The sequence below is a fragment of the Lepidochelys kempii genome, chromosome 1, assembly GCF_965140265.1.
Source record: "Lepidochelys kempii isolate rLepKem1 chromosome 1, rLepKem1.hap2, whole genome shotgun sequence".
Lineage (NCBI taxonomy): Eukaryota > Metazoa > Chordata > Testudines > Cheloniidae > Lepidochelys > Lepidochelys kempii.
Window position 1 is genome coordinate 163393162 of NC_133256.1, and position 19858 is coordinate 163413019.

The 19858-nt window shown below is 45.6% G+C and overlaps 1 protein-coding gene across 9 annotated transcripts in view; it reads right to left on the reverse strand.

The window, feature by feature from the left end:
* Window positions 1-809: 809 nt before the first annotated feature.
* The window catches only part of ITSN1 (intersectin 1), a 222769-nt gene continuing 203720 nt past the window's right edge, over window positions 810-19858 (reverse strand). For all 9 annotated transcript variants that reach the window (XM_073361581.1, XM_073361573.1, XM_073361520.1 and 6 more), the window contains 8 exons: window positions 18465-18563; window positions 15946-16113; window positions 7986-8198; window positions 7333-7454; window positions 5209-5291; window positions 5022-5105; window positions 4377-4550; window positions 810-2980 (listed from right to left, as the gene is read on the reverse strand). In XM_073361581.1, coding sequence (XP_073217682.1) covers window positions 2832-2980; window positions 4377-4550; window positions 5022-5105; window positions 5209-5291; window positions 7333-7454; window positions 7986-8198; window positions 15946-16113; window positions 18465-18563 — 1092 coding nt within the window. In that variant the 3' untranslated portion in view covers window positions 810-2831. The remainder of the gene's footprint in view (window positions 2981-4376; window positions 4551-5021; window positions 5106-5208; window positions 5292-7332; window positions 7455-7985; window positions 8199-15945; window positions 16114-18464; window positions 18564-19858) is intronic.

A 19858-nucleotide genomic window follows, 5' to 3' on the forward strand; every position in this document is an offset into this window, starting at 1 on the left:
GCTGTTGGATTCAAAGTGGCTGAATCACAGCTGTATATCGCACAAAGGGCATGCTGGCTGCGTGCGTGTCTCTCAGGCTGGGAGCCAAAAGTAGCAGAAGCATTTTGGGGAACTCAGGGTTATAATATAAGCAGTGACACAATCTCTCACTGGTCTGAACTGCAACCCAGAGCATGACAGGGAGAGAAAAAGAAAAGGGATATCTCGATGCACAGTAAGGGAACTTGGTAACCTTGATGCACAGGGATTTAGGATTAGGTTCTTGTAGCCCATGTGATTAAGGGAGAGAGGTGTTGGTGAACCCCCATGCTTCACCCCATCATCATCTTTATATGTCTCCAATTTGCATTAATATGGATTAGACGCACACATCCCTGTGCCTCAAGGTTAGGCTATTGTTTGAGACAAGTGATATTAGCCAGACAAGCTCTCAGACCTGTTACAATTACAAAATAAGATGTGATCGGCCATGTTAGAGATTAGGGCTGGCATTTTCATAGAAACCTATAGAAGTTAAGTGTCCAACTCCTACTGAATTTCAACAGAATTTGAGTACCTCCCTTAGGGTCCTTTCAAAATCATAGCTTAGATTTTTCTTTAAACCCAAGATGTTCCAATTTTGTCACAGGAATTCATGCTGGGTGACAAGAGCCCTTTAAAAGTGACCTTGCAAGTGTAACTACTTTGTAAACCATGAATTAGAACATTGAACTTATTTACAGCTGGTGAGTAAAATTAGGACAGCAGTAAAAAGGTTAGAACAATGACATTTAATGTTACTCCATTAATAGATTTTATCACTTTTTTTCCTACCACAACAATGTGTATTTTCATATACATTATATTTAATAAAATGTACTGATATGGAAATAGGAAACCATGGGTTTAGTTCTATTTACAGATTTTAATTGAAACATTTTTCTTAACAACATTGAAAAATAGAAACTTAAAGTTCTTTTAATTGTGTTTTCAGCCAGTTAGTGGTAAACAAATGCATGCCTTGAAGTTAAACTTCCTCTAAAACTTGGTCAGTTGACAGTTTCTAACTAAAGTGTGTATCTCTGTTTTGTTCAAAAAATACATACGAATGTCTGTCATTTCTGATACAAAATTCTACATTATCGTCAATAAATAAATAATAAAGAGATTTTTAAAAGTATGAAATGTAAACTTCATTGTCCTTCCAACATACAGGATTTTGCTTTTCAATTTCTTGAAACATTACAGTGGTCTTGAAGGAAATTATAACACACAGACATTTCCCAGCACAGTTTACACTTATTACCATACTGTATCTAGCTATCCATTATGAAGATATCCTAATTTCCTAATGGAAATCATGAAGACTTGTAGTGCTCTCCAGAGAACACCATCTATACAGGAAAGGTGGGAACTAGTACCAAAACGACATGCAAAGAACATCAAAACCTACCAACAAGCTCCACAAGAACATTAACATGCCAATGAAGGGGTTGACAGCTCATTCTGAAATAAAGTCATTACAAAAATACCAGTTTATGCATGATACCTAGGTAATGAACAAAAGGACTCTAAGCAGAACAATGATGGACTTTACTCTCTTATGGGGCTCTATTGTCCTTGGAGGTCCCAACTCAGAAAAGCAATTGAACATATGCTTAAAGTAAATGGGACTTAAGCACATATGTAAAGTTAGGTTCTTTGCTGAACAGGGAAGGTTTGCTGAATTAGGGCCTATATATGTGTGGGGAATTGTGTGTGTCAATCTCTGCCCTGCCCCCAAGATGACAACAAGACCCCTTTTACTTTGGGGTCACTCTGCACAATCACAAACAAAGATTTTTTATTTTTTGGTCACATCTAATATAGCCAACAAACTCGGAATGAACCCGGTTTGCAATGAACGCCTTTTGTGAGCTACAGTACGCTACTGTCCTGATTTCAAAACCAAGATGTCAAATATGTTTAGGCACAGTACAATTTCATAACCAGTCACCACTGATTGCTTTGCAAACTAGACTCTACAGGGTAGAAATTAGCTTCCTGAGCTAGAGCAGTGATTTCTTGTCAGAGCTGGTGACTTGATCATCCATCAGCTTTCACACAATTAAGCAGCAGTAGTAAAGAAGTGGTACAGTACAACATTCTATCTCCTTCACTTATTTGTTTAAACATTTACAACCCTCCAGGAAATGATGGTACTCTGTTAGGGTGAAGTTCACTGCTGTGGAGAGTGCTAGCACAAGGCTTGTGCGCTGTTTAAGTTTCTTTTAAACCTTATTTTGAGAGTGCAATAACGGTACCTTCTGTGTTTATATATATATTTATATATTTAAAAACAACAGCATTTCAAATACCACCATAACAATCCTAAAGAAAATCAGAGATCTTCTTACCTGGTAAGTGTTCATTCATGTCATGTTTATACACCACTTTGTGGGGCAATAGGCACAAAATTCCTATGGGGAAGTTTACAGAAAGCCTTCAAACATACAATCAGTGCCCTCTTCATTTAAATTAAACATTACAGTAACTGGAGTAAGTGCAACAACCTACATGGTTTGTTCACCTTTCAGCTTGGAGTACAAGTTACGACTATGTTACTTCAGAAACCCTGAAAACCATAATGAAGTTCCACACAGAGACAGAGATCTACTCCCAAAACTGGGATTAAATTTTCAGCAAGGATTATCAAGGCACATAGATTTTCCTGTTTGCTTTGATAACCCCCTTGCACATAAAGAACAAGCAGTAGTTTCATATAAAAGGAATAAGGATTTCTAGACAGACAGCTTCTGCAGACACCTATTGCAGTGAACTCAGATTAAAGTGAAACACTGGTGCATTTTCCTCTAAGGTTCATCAAACAATTGCAGATCTAGTCGGACTACAATCTCTCCTGTTGGGACTTCATGCAGGAGGAGACACTTTGTAACTGGTCCCTTTGAGCCCTGATCCTTCTTAATGTCTGCCACACGGATTTCAGTTCGGCCCAAAAAGTCTGAAACACAAAAATCAGCATATTCAGAGTGAAATACATTTTCACTTTCCACTTCATTTTCTGACAAAATGTTACTTCAAAGGCGGCACTAGCTTCCATCTGCATTGGGAATATAAGGAGAAAATATGCCCTCTTTCAACAATAGTTTAATGGCTAATATAGGTAAAGCCTTAACATCTCCTGAATCTAAAATTGGCTTTTCTAATTTGCTTTTATATTCCATCTACCCTTTTTTTTTAAATGCATACATTTAAATCAACATCAGGTAGAAGTACAAGAAACAAAAGGGATATTCAATTAAATTAAAAGGTGACAAATTCAAACCTGACAAGTGAATATTTATTCACACAACACATAATTAGACTGTGGAACTCATTGCCACAGGAACTAACTGAGGCCAAGAATTTAGCAAGTTTTTAAAATATTGGATATCTATATTGATATAAAGAATATCCAGCATTATCATGGTTATTGATGATAAAATTTTTGGAAGGAATATTAAACCTTGTGCTTCCAAGCTTAAGCCTATTTCTAACTACTAGTGATCAGGATGAGATCTAATATTGAGGGACAGATTACCCCACATCTGCCTACTGTGGGTTTCTTATACCTTCCTCTGAAGCATATAGTACTGGGCACTGCCAAAGACAGAATACTAGATGGACCACAGGTCTGATCCAGTCTGGCAATGCCTACCTTCTTGTATTACAATTCAAAAATCATACATGCCAAACAAAATACCAAAAATGTCAAACCATTGGATTGGATCATCTATATCATTCATGGGATCAGTAATTACAAGTATGTAACCCTTAAATCACAAAAAGAAATGAAGGCAACAGTTGTGAAAGGGGAGAACAACATATCATCCAGGTGAAATATTATTTTAGTGTTAAATCCACCTCAGTTCAGTGAAAAGGGGCCAGCACCAGGACAATGCATCACTTAAGGGTATGTCAGCATGCAGCTGTGCCACTGTAATGCCATAGCTTTAAACATGCCCTTGGGTAGGCATACACATGCTAGCTTTTGTCTAGCTAGCTCAGCTAAACACAGCCGTGAAGACACAGCAGCCCAGACCCCAGTACGGGTTAAGATTGCGAGTGTGTACCCCAGTGTTCCAGGCAGGCTTGTTCCCTTCTGTGCTGAAGCCCATGCTACTGTGTCTTCCCTGCTATTTTTAGCTGTGCTGTGCTAGCCAGATTAAAGCAAGTCTGGGTATGTGCAATCACAGCTTTAACTGCACTGTAGACATACCTTAAGAGGCAAGTCAGAGCTATAAACTGAGCGCTTCTGTGCTGTTAAATGTTTACATCAGCACTCAGTTAACTCCTAATAAATTGAAAGGTGGGGAGAAGGGACAATATCACCAGAAGTGTAGCAGCTTCATACTTACCGTCTGGGGAGAACTGATCCCTCTCAAACACGGTTATGCAGAGTACATCCTGCTCCAGATCTTTGATAAAGAATTGGCAGTTAGAGTTCCATTTAGGGTTGAGAGTGTCCTGCATAGTCTTGGTGATGTGACACTGAGAGCCCATTGTCACCTCACAGTATGGGTTACTCTTTCCTGAAAGTAATAAAGCACATGCAGGGGTGTGATCACATTTTGATGGGCATGGATTTAACATCCATCTAAATACCCTCTACCTTCCATTACCATCTAATTAGGAAAAGGCTGCTGGGCTGCCACCACTTTAACGAACAAAGAGCATCTCTGGGGGCCCGTCTTGAGATGCAGAGCCCTGTGGGCCCGTCCAGAGCACCCTCAGCTCCTCATGATTTCAGCACCCTGCGGGATTGAGTCTTGTGTGAGTGACACTAAGAAAGCTTGTAAAAAAATACTTAAATACATGACGACTGCCCAAGTTTTGTTGTCCTGCAAGTAACCATTTCTGTGAATATTAGGTTCATTAAAACCGCTTCGCTTCACATCATCTCCATTTTGGGCCTACATTTTCTTTAGCGTTAGACAGACAAGAACATCCAGGGGAAGCATCCTTCTTATAACACACACTAGGAAAACTGGTAAGGTCCTTACCATGTGACCTGCAGGGTTTTAGCTCAATGCCTTCCACAATGTTCACCATCAACCTTCCAATGCCTGTTGCCCTTTGGGAGCGAACTGTGGAGGGGTGCGAGGGGAGAGGAATGACAAAATTCATTAGTATGCCCCTGGCTTTTGACATTTCCATGAAAGACTACAGGCATCGTATTCCACACTGTACCTAAGTAGGCCTTTTCCCTCTTCTTCTTCTCAGTCTCTATGTAAAGTTCAGAAGCAGCTTTAATTTTCTGAACCCAGGCAGTCCTTCAGAAGGAAAGAGACAAAAAGTTACCCCACAGCATTATGCTTACTATTTTATTTATCTTTAGCACACAAAAATAAAGATAGTCCCTGCTCCAGAGCCCTCACAATCTACAGGTCTGGGCCTGTACTGGTATATGCTAGATTGGAACCCTGCACCTGTGAGTCATTGTGACTCTGCAGAGGTGTAAAGGTCTATACGTAAAAAGGCCTAAGAGGCAGAATCACAATGGCCAGGACACAGTGGGAAATCAAGAGGTGGGGATAACTTTTTCCTCCCATTCCTCCTGCATTACTACAATAAACTAACTGGGCATTACACAATGTCTGGGGGCCAGAGGCTCAGGCAGTGTAAATCAGTGGAGCTCTACTGACTTCACTGGTGGTTCGCTGTGTTATGCCAGCTGAAAAACTGGCCCGTGGAGGTTTTAGAAGGGATGTGAATGAGGAGAAGATAGTGGCTTTGTAAACCAGGACGGGGAGGGTCATTTCACTCACTTAGCTTGGAAAAATGCACAGAGAAAAGAGTGGGAAGAAAGAAACCGAGAGAGCATCAAGGCTGGTGTTATGAGCAGAGTTCAGGAGCAGTAACATGCTATCTAAGAAAGTCTGAGGTGTAGGCAAATGGGGGCCCCATGCATGCATCAAGTGTAGAATTTAGCCTTAGGTTTTGCAGTTCTAAATATTTACAAGCAAAGATTAAATTGCTGGCCAAATTCATCACTTACTGAAGCTAATGCAGTATTTAAGTCGCTGTTAATAAAAACCCAAACCTCTAGGTGTCAGTGATCTTAAGTGTTAAAATGTTTATTTCTGCATCATCTATACAGTGCAAAATCACATTCAGATTTGGTAGAAAATATATTCAGAGTGCTGAGATATCGGCTGGCTGCACTAACCACTCCAGTACAGAATAGGCAACTGTTGTGACAGATCACTATGTGAAACATGGGGCCTGATCCCCAACTAGTGTAAACTGGTGTTGTTATATTAAAGTTAATCCAGCTAGGTCAATTTTCATCGCTGAGGATCTGGCCCACTCCGTTAATTTATGGTATGGAAATGGAGATACAGAAAACACCCAGGAGAACTACTGTGATCCTGCCACGGTATGGACTTTTACGAACAATTTTTAAGCCTAGAAATCACAATTCTATATCATGTAGTTCCTGTCTGTTCTCCCTCCTAGGAGGTCCCCCTCTGAGTTCCATGAGTCCCTCATTTGCCTCCCCTTTCTCTCCCACTCCCCTTCCTGCAGAGGTACTGTCCTGTGGCAACAGAGAAGGGATGTGCATTGCTCCTCTGAAGTCCTGCTCACTGCAACTCCGTGCATTCACCAGAGCTGTTTTCTAGAGAGTGAGGTCAGGTATCCACTCCTCCCACGGCCCAAGTGTGACTGCTCCACAACGCCCCCAGCTTGGGCCGCCAGGGAGCGAAGGATGTTTTACCCAGGTTTATATGCATTAAAATCTGTACAGATGATGCCTTTGCAAGCAAGGATCATACTGAGCCTGTACTCAGCACCACACCACACCACCTCTTGTCTTATTGCCTCATCAGCTTCTGCAGGACTGAGGCTTTCACTTTTTCACAAAAGTTACTTTTCGAGTCCTTATGTTTTTACAGAAAACATTCCAAGTGTGACCTGGCGCAATGGTGTCTTCTTAGGTTTGCAGAGACAGACTGACTAAAGCAAAAAGTATCAGGAGAGGTGGAACCGCCCTCACTTGTCTCACTTCATCGGTTAACTCGGAAGCGGAATGATGTCAGATTGAGTTTTCCCTTTGTTAACCATTTCCCCAGTGGTCTGGGTCACGTTAGAGAAGGGTACATCACTTTTTTATTTGAGTCCCATTTTCAAGTCATTATAATTACCGCAGCATTCACCATACTAAGTGCAGGGAATATTACAGACACCTGAGTAATGTGACCTACTTGCAAAGACGTGTATGAAGATTTTCATGGTGATTGTTGTGTGTACATACACATGAACATATACATCAAAATCTTTACAGTCAGCCGTGAGGAGGCTGCAGTGACTTACCTTTCATTTATGCTTTCCGCACGAAGTGTGTAGACTCTATCGATGTGGGAGATGTGGAAGATGGGCTCATCTCCAGAAGGGTCTGTGGGTAATTTTACTAGTACCTCATTTAGAAAAATGGGCTGTGAAATATTAGGCAAAGCTAGAGTAATACAGCACTATATCTGAACACAGTGGAATGCTCAACACAATACAGACTGTTTTTGTTTGTGCCCAGAATATCCCTTCTCACCCCCCGCTTTTTAAACTCCCTTCTTCAAAGGGCTTGTGTCTCATTCACCCTTTCTCTTGCCAAAGACAAGTGACAGACAGACAGATCCTGTGAATGCTTCTACTTGAGTCACAGAGTTCTTTCAAAGTTCTCCCTTCCTGCAAGCAGCACACTGCCCTCTGCATCACTTCCCTCTTTCTGTAGCTGGAATACTTGAAGTCAGCTAATAGGGTGCTCAAAAGTGCCTTCTTTCATACAGATCAAGCTTACAGCCTGTCCAGCACCAGCACCACAGGACTGGAGTCCCAAGTGTACTTGACAGCCTCTTTCTTTCTTATACAGCACCAGACAGTGCCATTGTCCACACTTCCAAGTGGGGAACCACCACCTTCCTGAACTGTTAAAACACCAACAGCTTGGCTGCCATAAAAGCAATACTTACAGTTTTATACATTTTATACTGCAGATTCGATTTGGGGCTGAAGACCTTGTCTGTACCAGAGGAACCAAGAGGCTTTATGATCTGAGTTAGCAGGAGGAAATCATTGAACAGAAAACCATACAGTTCCTTGTTGCTCTTGGCTTTGTAGAGTTTCCCACTGTGCAGAAACTTGCGTGGTCCCAAGCAGTTTGTAACAGAATTAAAGACGAGTTGCTGAGAAAAGAAGAAGAAGAACAATGCAATGTACAAGATCAAACCATTGAGGCTTCCCTGGAAGAGATCAAATACAGGTTTGAGTTCTGACATTTGCTTCACTTCATTTCACAGGGATGATGGGTAATGTCTCAGTCTCACAGTACGAGCAGCACAAGGCATAGAAAGATGATAGAAAAATAACTATTAATTTGAGGATAGGTCCATCAATGGCTATTAGCCAGGATGGGCAGGGATGGTGTCCCTAGCCTCTGTTTGCCAGAAGCTGGGAATGGGCAACAGGGGATGGATCACTTGATAATTACCTGTTCTGTTTATGCCCTCTGGGGCACCTGGCATTGGCCACTTTCGGCAGACAGGATACTGGGCTAGATAGACCTTTGGTCTGACCTAGTATGGCCGCTCTTCTGTTGATCTGGGGCTCTTCAGTCTGACCAGGCCAGCACATCATGAGGGCAAGGAAGACAAAAGCACTTGGGCCTCTTTTTTATCTTTCCTGCTGCATACTGGTATCTATGTGGGGGAGGGAACAAAGCTGATGGCTCTTTCCTGATTGGTGGTTGTAACGCAGATGGAGTCAATGGACCTCCCTATTGGCTGATCCATCACCACAGCAGCTGTAAGATTTAGCATGTGTGTGTGTTGCGGGAGGGGGGCAGCTGGCATATGGTCTTGCTCCTGTGTTTGGATTTCGCTGTCTAATTCATACTCGGGCTTCTGGATAACCACGGTGCTTCTTCTTTTTGTGTCCATGATGCTTGGTTTAGCAGGTTATCTGCTAGTCAGTGGCTATGGAGAGGAGTTTGGATTAATTGCACATTATCCACTAGCTCTTATAAAAAACTGTTACTCACCTTCTCATAACTGTTGTTCTTCAAGATGTGTGGCTCACATCCATGCAGATTAGGTGTGTGCATGCTGTGTGCACGGTCATTGGAAAGTTTTCCCTTAGCAGCTCCTGTTGGGTCAGCTATGTAGCCTCCTGGAGTGGCGCCTTCATGGCACTCAATATATGACCCTGCTGACCCGACCCCCCTTCAGTTCCTTCTTTCTGGTTAATCCGACAGAGGGAAAGGCGGGTGGGTTTGGAATGGACATGAGCAACACATCTCAAAGAACAACAGTTATGAGAAGGTGAGTAACCATTTTTTATTCTTTGAGTGATGGCTCATATTGATTCCAGTTAGGTGACTCCCAAGTTCCACCCCGGAGGTGAGGTTTGAGTTAAGGAATAGCTGATTGGAGCACCACTCTTCCAAAAGCTGCATCATCTCTGGCATGCTGGACGATGGCATAATGCGAGGTGAATGTATGCACTGAGGACCAAGTTGCTGCCCTGCAGATTTCTCGTATCAGGACCTGGGCCAGGAACACTGCTGCTGAGGCTTGTGCCCTTGTGGAATGTGCCTTAATAGCCAGAGCTGGGACCTTGGTAAGCTCGTAACAAGTGCGGATGTAGGCTGTAATCCAGGAAGATATTCTTTGACATGAGACTGGGGGACCTTTCATCCGGTCTGCCGCCACCACCACGAATAGTTGGTTCGACTTCCTGAATGGCTTTGTGCGCTCAATGTAGAATGCTAGCGCCTGCCGAACATCCAATGAGTGTAGCCTCTGCTCTTGGGTACTGGTGTGAGGCTTAGGATAAAAGATGTGTAGAAAAATGTCTTGCCTAGTATGGAATTTTGACACTACCTTAGGAAGAAACACTGGATGAAGTCTTAGTTGCACCTTGTCCTTGTGGAAGACCGTGTATGGAGGATCAGAAGTAAGGGCCTTTAACTCCGACACCCTCCTAGCTGATGTGATGGCCACCAGGAAGGCTACCTTCCACGACAGATTGAGAAGGGAGCAAGTCACCAATGGTTCGAACGGGGGCCCCATTAGTCTGGAGAGGACTAGGTTAAGGTCCCACGCAGGAACAGGCTGTCTAACCTGTGGATGTAGCTGTTCCAGACCCTTAGGAAATGTCCTACCATCGGATTAGTGAATAGAGAACACCTAGACACTCCTGGATGGAAGGCCAAGATGGCAGCAAGGTGTACTTTGATGGATGACGTTGCCAGGCCTTGTTGGTTGAGGTGCAGAAGATCCTCCAGGAGGAGTGGTATAGACACCTGGAGTGGAGGTGTATGTTGCTGGGCTCACCAGCAAGTGAACCTCTTCCACTTGGCTAGATAAGTGGCCCTGGTGGATGGTTTCCTGCTACTAAGTAGAACCTCCCTTACTGGCTCTGAGCACAGGAGCTCCATGGGGTTTAACCATGAAGCTTCTGGGCCATGAGATGGAAGGACTGGAGGTCGGGGTGGTGAAGGCGACCGTGGTCCTGAGTGATCAGATTGGGGTAGAGTGGTAACAAGATTGGGGTGTCCACTGACAGCTCCAGAAGCGTGGTGTACCAGTGTTGACAGGGCCATGCTAGGGCCAGCAGAATTACCTGCGCTTTGTTTCTACAGATCTTGAGCAGCACCTTGTGCACGAGTGGGACCGGTGGGAAGCTATACATGAGTCAGTCTCCCCAAGGTAGCAGAAATGTGTCCGTGATTCCACCCTGGCTGTGTTTCTGGAAGGAACAGAACATTGGGCACTTTCTATTGCTCCGGGTGGCAAAGAGATTGAACAGGGGAAACCCCCACCTTTGGAAGAGATAATGAAGGACATCCGGATGGATGGACCACTCATGGTTGCAGAACGATCTGCTGAGGTGGTCTGCTAGTTTGTTCTGCACTCCTAGGAGATAGGACGCCTCCAGGTGAGTGGAGTAGGCTATGCAGAACTCCCGTAGCTGGAGGGCTTCCCGACATAGCGGGGAGGAACGGGCTCCACTCTGTTTGTTGATGTAAAACATAGCAGTGGTGTTGTCTGTCATCGCTGCTACACACTGGCCTTGCACCTGGGACTGGAAAGTTTGGCATGCCAGTCGCACTGCTCTGAGCTCCCTGATATTGATATGGAGGGAGAGCTCATCCTGCGACCACAGGCCGTGTTCAGAGATCTCCCAGAGGTGCCCCCCAACCCAGAGCCGACACATCCATTATTAGGGACAAGGAGGGCTGTTGATGGGGACACCTTCACATACCATCTGAGGGTTGAGCCACCAGTGTAGGGACTCGAATATGTGTCCTGGCACCATCACTACCGAGACCAGCATGTCACATCCCGGGCGGTATACCGAGGTGAGTCACGCTTGAAGGGGCCTGAGCCTCTGGCATGCCGGACTACGGAAGTGCAGGCTGCCATGTGACCAAAGAGACTCCGGCATCCCCTTGCGGCGGCAGTTGGGTACCGCCTGAAGCTTTGGATAATGTCTGTCATGGCCTGGAATTGGGTCTCTGGCAGGAACACCCTTGCCTGCACCGAGTCCAGCACCGCTCCAATAAACTCTATTATTTGGGCCAGTGATAAGGTTGACTTGTTCACGTTGAAGAGTCGTCCCAGTCTGTTGAAAGTGGATCTGACTAAGCAGACCTGAGATTCCACTTGCTCCCTGGTATGCCCCCTGAGCAGCCAGTCGTCTAGGTATGGGTATACCTGCACCTGCCTCCTCCAGAAGAAGGCTGCTATGACTGACATGCACTTGGTGAACACTTGGGGGGCTGTCGACAGACCAAATGGGAGGACTGTGAACTGACAGTGTTTGTGGTCGACTACAAACTGCAGAAATCGTCTGTGCGCAGGCCAAATGGCTATGTGAAAGTATGCGTCTTTCATGTCAACTGCAGCGTACCAGTCTTCTGGATCCAAGGACGGGATAATAGAGCTCAGGGAGACCATGCTGAACTTCAACTTTACCATGAACTGGTTGAACTCTTGCAGGTCTAAAATGGGTCTAGACCCCCCTTTTGCTTTGGGGATTAGGAAATAGGGGGAGTAGAATCCCTTACCCCTTAGCTCCCCAGGAACCTCCACTGTCCCTATAGCGAGGAGCGACTGCACCTCCTGGATAAGAAGTTGCTCGTAAGAACGGTCCCTGAAGAAGGATGGAATTGGAGAGAATATCCCACTTCTACCATGTGAAGAACCCAGTGGTCTGATGTTATTTGGGACCAAACACAGTAGAAGTGGGACAGATGGGTCAGAAAACGGGCAAGGATCCAGTGGAGAGACAGGTGTGCTGTCCTCAGTCACACCTTCAAAAGGCCTGTTTAGAGCCTTTTGGCTCTAAGGTTTGGACTGGCCTTGGCCCTCCCATGAAGCGGGCTCAGAAGGCTTGCACCTGCCATTCCTGCCCCTTCATCTATAGAAATCCTGCCTCGGCTGAGGAGAATGTGGGCACTGTTGTTGCGGTTGGGGCTTGAAGTGCTTACGTTGGGTTGCCAGCGTGTGCATTCCCAACGACTTCATGGACTCACACCCTGGAGTCTTTCAAGCTGTGCAGCTTGGAGTGAGTCTGCTTGGAGGACAGCCCCATGCCCTCAAAGGGAAGGTCCTGCAGGGTTTGCTCCGCCTCTGGGGGTAAGCCTGGATCCCTGAAGCCGTGAGGTCCTCCTCATGGCTATACCTGAGGAAAGGGTATGGGTGGCCAAGTCCACAGAGTCTAGGGACGCCTGCAGCGAGGTCTGCACCACCACCTTCCCTTCCTTGAAAATGGCAGAGAATTTGGCCCTAGAGTCCGCAGGGATCAGCTCTTTAAACTTCAGCATGGAGGCCCATGAGTTGAAGTTATATCTGTTGAGGATAGCTTGCTGGCTAGCTATCCTCTGCTGAAGGACCCCAGTGGCATAGACCTTCCTATCGAAAAGATCCATCCTTTTTGCCTCCTTATATTTGGGGGCCAGCCCTTGCTGTCCCTACCACTCTTTCTCATTAACTGCTGAAACGACCATAGAGCATGGCTGCAGGTGTGAGAACAGATATTCGTAGCCCTTGGAAGAAACGAAGTATTTGTGTTCCACACCCCTGGTGGTCAGTGGAACTGAGGCTGGGGTCTGCCACAGAGTCTTGATGTTGTTCTGAATTGTCTTGATTAATGGCAGAGCTACCAGCGATGGATCTTCAAGAGTAAGAATGTCTATCATGCGGTCCTCGGCCTTGACCTCTTCCTCCGCTTGCAACCCCGTGTTGCGGGCAATCCGCCTCAGAAGGTCCTGATGCACCCTGTGGTCAAGGGCCTGAAGCTGAAGCCCCTGCCACAGTCTCATCAAGGGATGAAAACAAGGTGATCAGAGGTGGTACCAGGTCCTCCTGTCCCTCCAGCTCCCTGACCTCCTCTTGGTCAGTGCCTGCCCCTGTGGCAGCTACAGTCGAGGTGGATGTAGCCTGACCCTGCAGCTGGTCTTGTGCTGGATTCACCTTGGCAGCAGCCTGAGCCTGAGGGAATGGTGCCATGGGTCGATGCCGGCTGCTCTCGGAGCCAGGGATCGGTGCGGGTCCACCCTCAGTGGTGGAGAGGGGGAGTGTCGCACCGGTGCCGGAGATGCTCTTACGGAGCTCGGTGCCGGGGAGCGGTACCGCAGTAATAGCGACTGGAAGTGGTGCCGCAGATGGTGCTGAGCTGGGGACTGTGATCGCTGCATCATAGCTGGCTTGCCTCTAGACGATACTGGACATATTGGAACTGCAGGCTTGTCCCTCAGAACCGGGGGCTGTGAAGCCGTCATTTCAATTAAGTGTCTGGTGGCTTCAAAAGTGTCCAGGGTGGCAGGTGGCTCTAACTCCTCTGCCTGACACTGCCCTTGCGAAGAGTCGCTGCGTGCCAGACCCAACGGTCCCTTCTGCGGCACCGAAGTCAATGGCACCGACTCTTGTTATTTTGGCCCCGAGTCTGTTCTGCGGTGTGCCTGTGCATACCCTGACGGTCCTGTGGCTTTTGGAGCCAGTGAGAACCCCCTTTCGGTCTTCCTATGCCACTTGTGGGGTACTAGTGAAGTCAAGCAGTGCTGGGCTGCTGCTCCTGGCTGTAGTGCCGGGGAGCACAGGTGCTGAGGGTCTCTTGTACTAGAGTCCTTCCTTGGCACCGTGTCACCTACCGATGCCAGAGCAGTCTGTACGGACGTGCTCAGTGCTGAGTCCTGGCGGTCCGCAGCAGAGCAGACTCCATGAGAAGTTGCTTGAGGCGGAAATCTCACTCCTTTTTAGTTCTCGGACAAAAAGCCCTGCAAATTTTGCACCTCTCAGTCTGGTGCGCCTCCCCCAGACACTTTAAGCAAGAGTCGTGGGGGTCACTAATGAGCCCGAGGAGTGGTTAGGGATTGGGGAAAGATCCTGCTCCCAAACCTTACTATCTACTATGTAAACTAAAATGGGTAACTAGAACAACTAACTAGGGAGAAATGCTAAGGAAAGTCCTTGCTGAGCAAGTGAACTCTGTTCCAACAGCCATCATGGACAGTAAGAAGGAATTGATGGGGGGTTGGGTCAGCAGGGTCATATATTGGGCACCATGCAGGCACCACTCCAGGGGGCTCCACAGCCAACCCGATGGGAGCTGCTAAGGGAAATCTTTCCGATGACTGTGCACACGGCGTGCGCACACCTAACTGGAATCAATATGAGCAATCACTAGAAGTAGTAGTTAAGTTTCAGTTTTTCCTTTTGGTAATGTGTAACTGTTAGGCCTATTTGCACTTGTTGGCATTCTGGTGTCTCATGGTCCACCCCACCCTAAGGGGTCAGATGTTACGTATAGTGACTCCTTCCTCAGATTAGAAACAAGCCAATCTTTAGGAAGTGATGAAGGCATGACTGTGGGAGGGCCCAATCTCTCAGCACAGAAGGTGGGGTGCTCTCACCTTGATATTTGTCAGAAACTGGCTAGCTAGTCTTTTGGGTGTGCCAGGGCGGGACCGTGGGGTTAGGGGAGCAGAAGGACACCCCTTCTTCCCTACTTTCACTTGCTGTTGGGCAATAGTTCTGCTTATTAAAACTGTGACCAACTGCACCACTTTTCTTAAACTGGCCTGTGGGTCTTTCCACTGTGATGGCAGAAAAACAGCATCATGCAGCTCCCCATTTATTGTTCCTCAATGAGCTGAAATGCATCTTTTTAGTTCATAAAACAGAAGATGATTTTTCAAATTGCCAGGATGGCAAACTGTGGGGTTTGAAAATCAAGCAATATTCTCTCTGCCTCTTCTACCCTGACCAGGAATAGGGGTGCCACAACCAGAACTTTAAAAAAAGTTATTTTTATAGGACCTATAAAACCAAAATGTTTTATCATGACATCATTGAAGAGACTTTAGCATGACACCTGTAACGTACCAGTTGGTGAGGGACAAGACAAAGTGATTTCTATCTGTAAAGTTTATAAATAGATTTGGTCAACATTTTTTGAATTTTCAAAGTTTAGATGAAGTTTTATCACAAAAGATGCTTGCTCTTTTTCAACCAGCTCCATTTATAAAGCAATACAGAATAGTGTAGTAGTCTTTCATAATGGAAGGATGTATATACTGTATATGCAAGATAGCAATATTACTATTGTAAAGTACTATATAAATTGAAATTACAGTTGAACAAAATGGCAATATTTAAATCTGGCACCATTCCAAATACAGGAAACAAAAGCATTGCTTGCCAAATAGAAGAAAACAAAAGATCAATAGTGAAATGGATAGTTTGCATGAATGTAAGAGATGCCCCATGGAGGGCAAAAAAAAAAAAAAGATATGAAAGATTAAGTGATGACAATATTCTTTTCATCTTTGGATGCAATGGCATGTTCAAATCATTGTTTTGTCTTGGTTGGTGAGTAAACATGAAACACGACCATGCTATGTACTTCAATATGTGTTACAATGTTTACCTCAGACAGGCCTTCACGTTGAACGTGAGCCTGGATCCATTCCAGCCTGTCTGAATTTTCCTTCTCACGCACCCCTTCATTTACTTGGGAACACAATTCTTCCGCTTTCTCCAGAGCATGCTTCAAGTGACTGTGGTCAGGGTGATTTTCAGGAGTGTTTTCTATTATCTACAGGTAAGTAAAACAGCTTAGTAGTTTCTTTTGTTACCTTTGGCTGTAAATCCACCCATCTTGTCAGCTCTACATTTTATTTATTTTTTTTTTTTTAGCACTGGTCAAAATGTTCCAAATTTTTATGTTTTGGTTATTTTTTTCCTCAAAAGTTCAAATTTCAGTGAAAAAACTGTTGTTTTGTTTTTACAAAGAAATCATCCCATTGTGGCCAGTTCTATTGCTGATAAGACAAGTCTTTTAGCAAAATTTTTCATGAAGGCTGCTGGCTGGGCGCCCAACACTGAGGGCAGCATCGCTGCCAACAGCAGCACAGAAGTGAGGGAGGCATGGTATGGAGGGGTCCTCACTTTTGGGGCGAGCAGGAATAGCGACCTTACAAGTGGGCGACATAGGTGACCACCCATGGCACCACGGATGGCAGGGTGGTTTTCCATGGTCATCCCCCCACTGCAAGCCCAAAGCCACTTTAAGCACTTGGCCCAGAATGGAGGAGGGGCAGGGCGTTGGGCACCCTGGTTGAGGGTTCCTACCATATGCTGGGCTCCAACTGCTGGTCCTGGCTGGGCTGGTGAAGGACAGGACTTCCTCTTACCCTGCAAGGGACTCTTCTGGGTTCGGGTCAGACCCACCTCCAGGAACCTCCCCCGGCAGGAGGAAGCTCTGCGGCTGCTGGCTGAGAGCTCAGCTCTGAAGGCTGCTGCACTGCCACCAGCAGCAGTGCAGAAGTAAGGGTGGCCTGGTCTGGTATTGTCACCCTCGCTGCTGCTGGCGGTGGCGCTGCCTTCGAGCTGGGCGTCCATCCAGATCCACCGCTCTCCAGCTGCCCAGCTCTGAAGGCAGCGTAGAGGTAAAGGTGGCAATACTGCAAACTCCCTACCATAGCCTTGCAACCCCCCAAACCCTCTTTTGGGTTGAGATCCCCAGTTTGAGAAATGCTGATTTCTCCCGTGAAACCTGTTTAGTATAGAGTAAAAGTACACGAAGACCAGATTTCACAGGGGAGACCAGATTTCACGGTCCGTGACACATTTTTTCATGACCATGAATTTGGTAGGGCCCTAGAGCAGTATGTTCAGTTGTGACAGGGTGGATGAGGCTCCGAAGCCTCCTGTTGGAGGCCTCAGGGTCCTGCCACGCCCCATCCTAGAGAAGAGCAGACAAGAAATCCAAGTGTGGTTGTGGGGAAGCAGCCAATGAGAGAGGCTGCATGGAGCAGCCTATCAGGGCCCAGCAGGGCCATATAAAAGGAGCTGAAAAACACAGAGCAGCAGTCAGTTGCTGCCTGGAGCTGGAGAAGAGAGGACCATGTTCCTGGCCGGCTAAAAGAACAGCAGAACAGCTCAGTGTGGGCAGGGACCAGGGGAGCTAAGAAGGAGCTCCTGGCTGGCTGCTGGGACTGAGTAAGGACTGAGCCCGGGGAGCACCACAGGAAGGTAGTGCCCCAGGGAGGAAGCCCTGGGGGCACGCCCATACCAGGGCTGGGAGCACTTAAAGACTGAGCCTGGGGAGGGCTAGAGAGACACCAATTAAGGGGTACTGAGATAGGCCCCTGGTGCACTGTATACTCCAGAAGGGGTCTGTTCTAATTCTCATACGGATAGTGTGAGAGACTCAGCCGGAGGGCTGAATCACTGAGAAACCACCGACAAGGGTCACCAGACCTGAAAGACTGCACACCTGACCAGAACGGGGCGCTCACGAGAGGTGGGTGCCACCCCATTACATCTGGTCATATACAGAGGAGGATTCAGGGCTGCTGAAGGAATCTGACTTTTCAGGCCAAATTCAGGCCTGGTATAATGTTTCTCTCCTAGATAAGTTTTGGGCCAAATTCAGTAGTAATGGTGATGTGAGTTAGACATCAGATGAAAGTTGGACAGAAAATGGATGTAAGTTGTACAGTAATGTAACTTGCACCAATCTGGCTTCAATGGCTGTGCAAAATGAATAACTCACAAGCCCAGGGGGAGGGAAAGGCATGTACAGCAGGAAAAACAGCTAGTAAGAGAGTGTAAGACAACTCAGTCCCTCCCCACTCCTTTACTGTATACTCACCACCCAGCTTTTGCTGCTAAACCCTCCCGTTCCTTGGCATATAAATTACGCTCTTCCATCAATTATGCCAGTGTAAATACAGAATAACTCCACTGCAGTCAGCTGAGTTACTGATGATTTATCCCAGTGTAATTGAAATACAAATTTGGCCCATATTCCCCATCATACCAGATGTGTCTAGCATCTTGAGAACAGCAAGAATGGACATACATAGGGAAACTTAACTACAAATAAGCTACAAGCCAAGCAACACTAAATACAGTCCAGTATGTTTGCAAAAAAAAACGTACATTTTTAATTATTAGCGGGTATCTTGTTACCCTTTGCATAGGCTTCAGCAGAAAACTTGACAGCGGCATTCCTTTACAGCGAAGATCCATTGCTAACCTCTGAAATATGAAAGGTAAGATGTTGTTAGCCAGCTTGTTTATGACAGTGGAAGACAAGTTCCTAAAAAAAGGTAAAAGATAAAACAGTAAGTCAATAAATGAATAGCATGTGTCACATAAACCTGTTCTCAGTCAGAACAAGAAGTATAACAAACAAATTCAGAGCAATAGAATTTCTCATATTTTTACAAAATAGGGTAAAATAGGTCAGAGATAAGAACAGCTTTATGATCCCTAGAGATACCTATATTCTCAGACTGTATAAACATTCTGATTGAAGTAAGCTTCCTTCTTATGGGACAGGGCTTATGAATGACGACATTATTTATTAATGGGTTTGAATGGAAATCATCACAACATTATCTCCCATGTCATCATGTTGACCACAAAAAGACATTTCCACTATTTCTTTCTTCAAAAGAAAAAAGTGCCATACACACTGGAAATTATGTAGACTGCCTCCACAAGTAACCTGAGAAGTTTGACAGCTCAGTGAATAAAGAGATTTAACAACATTTTTCACTGATATTATATATTGAAACAATTTACTAGATAATCCATTTCATGCCCCTTCCAAAGCACCCTTGTCCCCTACAGAACATTTTCTAGTGCTTTGCCAATTCCCTTTTTAAAATACTCAAGCAATGGGGCTTTTACCTTTTCCCTCGGCAGACTACTGCGCAGCCCAATGCATTGCACTGTCAGGACATTTCCCCTGGTATTTAATCTATGTTTCCTCTTTTTTTAATGTAACTCCATTACTTTTAGTCAGATCCCCAGGTATCACACTGAATAATAATTCATCATGCAGTACTTGGAGTTTCATTCTCCAAACATTTATAGATAGCGTGTGGCCTAGTCTACACTAAAAAGCCAGGTCAACCCAGCTACTTCACTCAGGGATGTGAAAAATCCACCCCCCTGAGTGACATAGTTAAGCCAACCTAAGTCCCGGTGTAGAAAGTGCTAGCTACCGCCTCTCAGAGAGGTGGATTACCTGCAGCACTCAGGCTGTGCCACTGTAGCATTTCAAGTGTAGACAAGCGCTTATTACATTTTTCTTTCTGCTGTCTCTTAGCCATCTATTCATATGCATTTCCTGACCGTGAGCTGCTTTAGGCTATAGAATACTCTTCCAAGGAAGTGGTGGAAGCCCCATCTCTCAACATTTAAAACTAGACTGGACTAAACACTAGAAAAGTTCAAGTGGGAACAATATTACCTTAAGCAGGGAGATGGGCTGGATGTCCCACTGTAATAAGCCTTTTCTACTTCAGAGGCAGCATGATCTGATG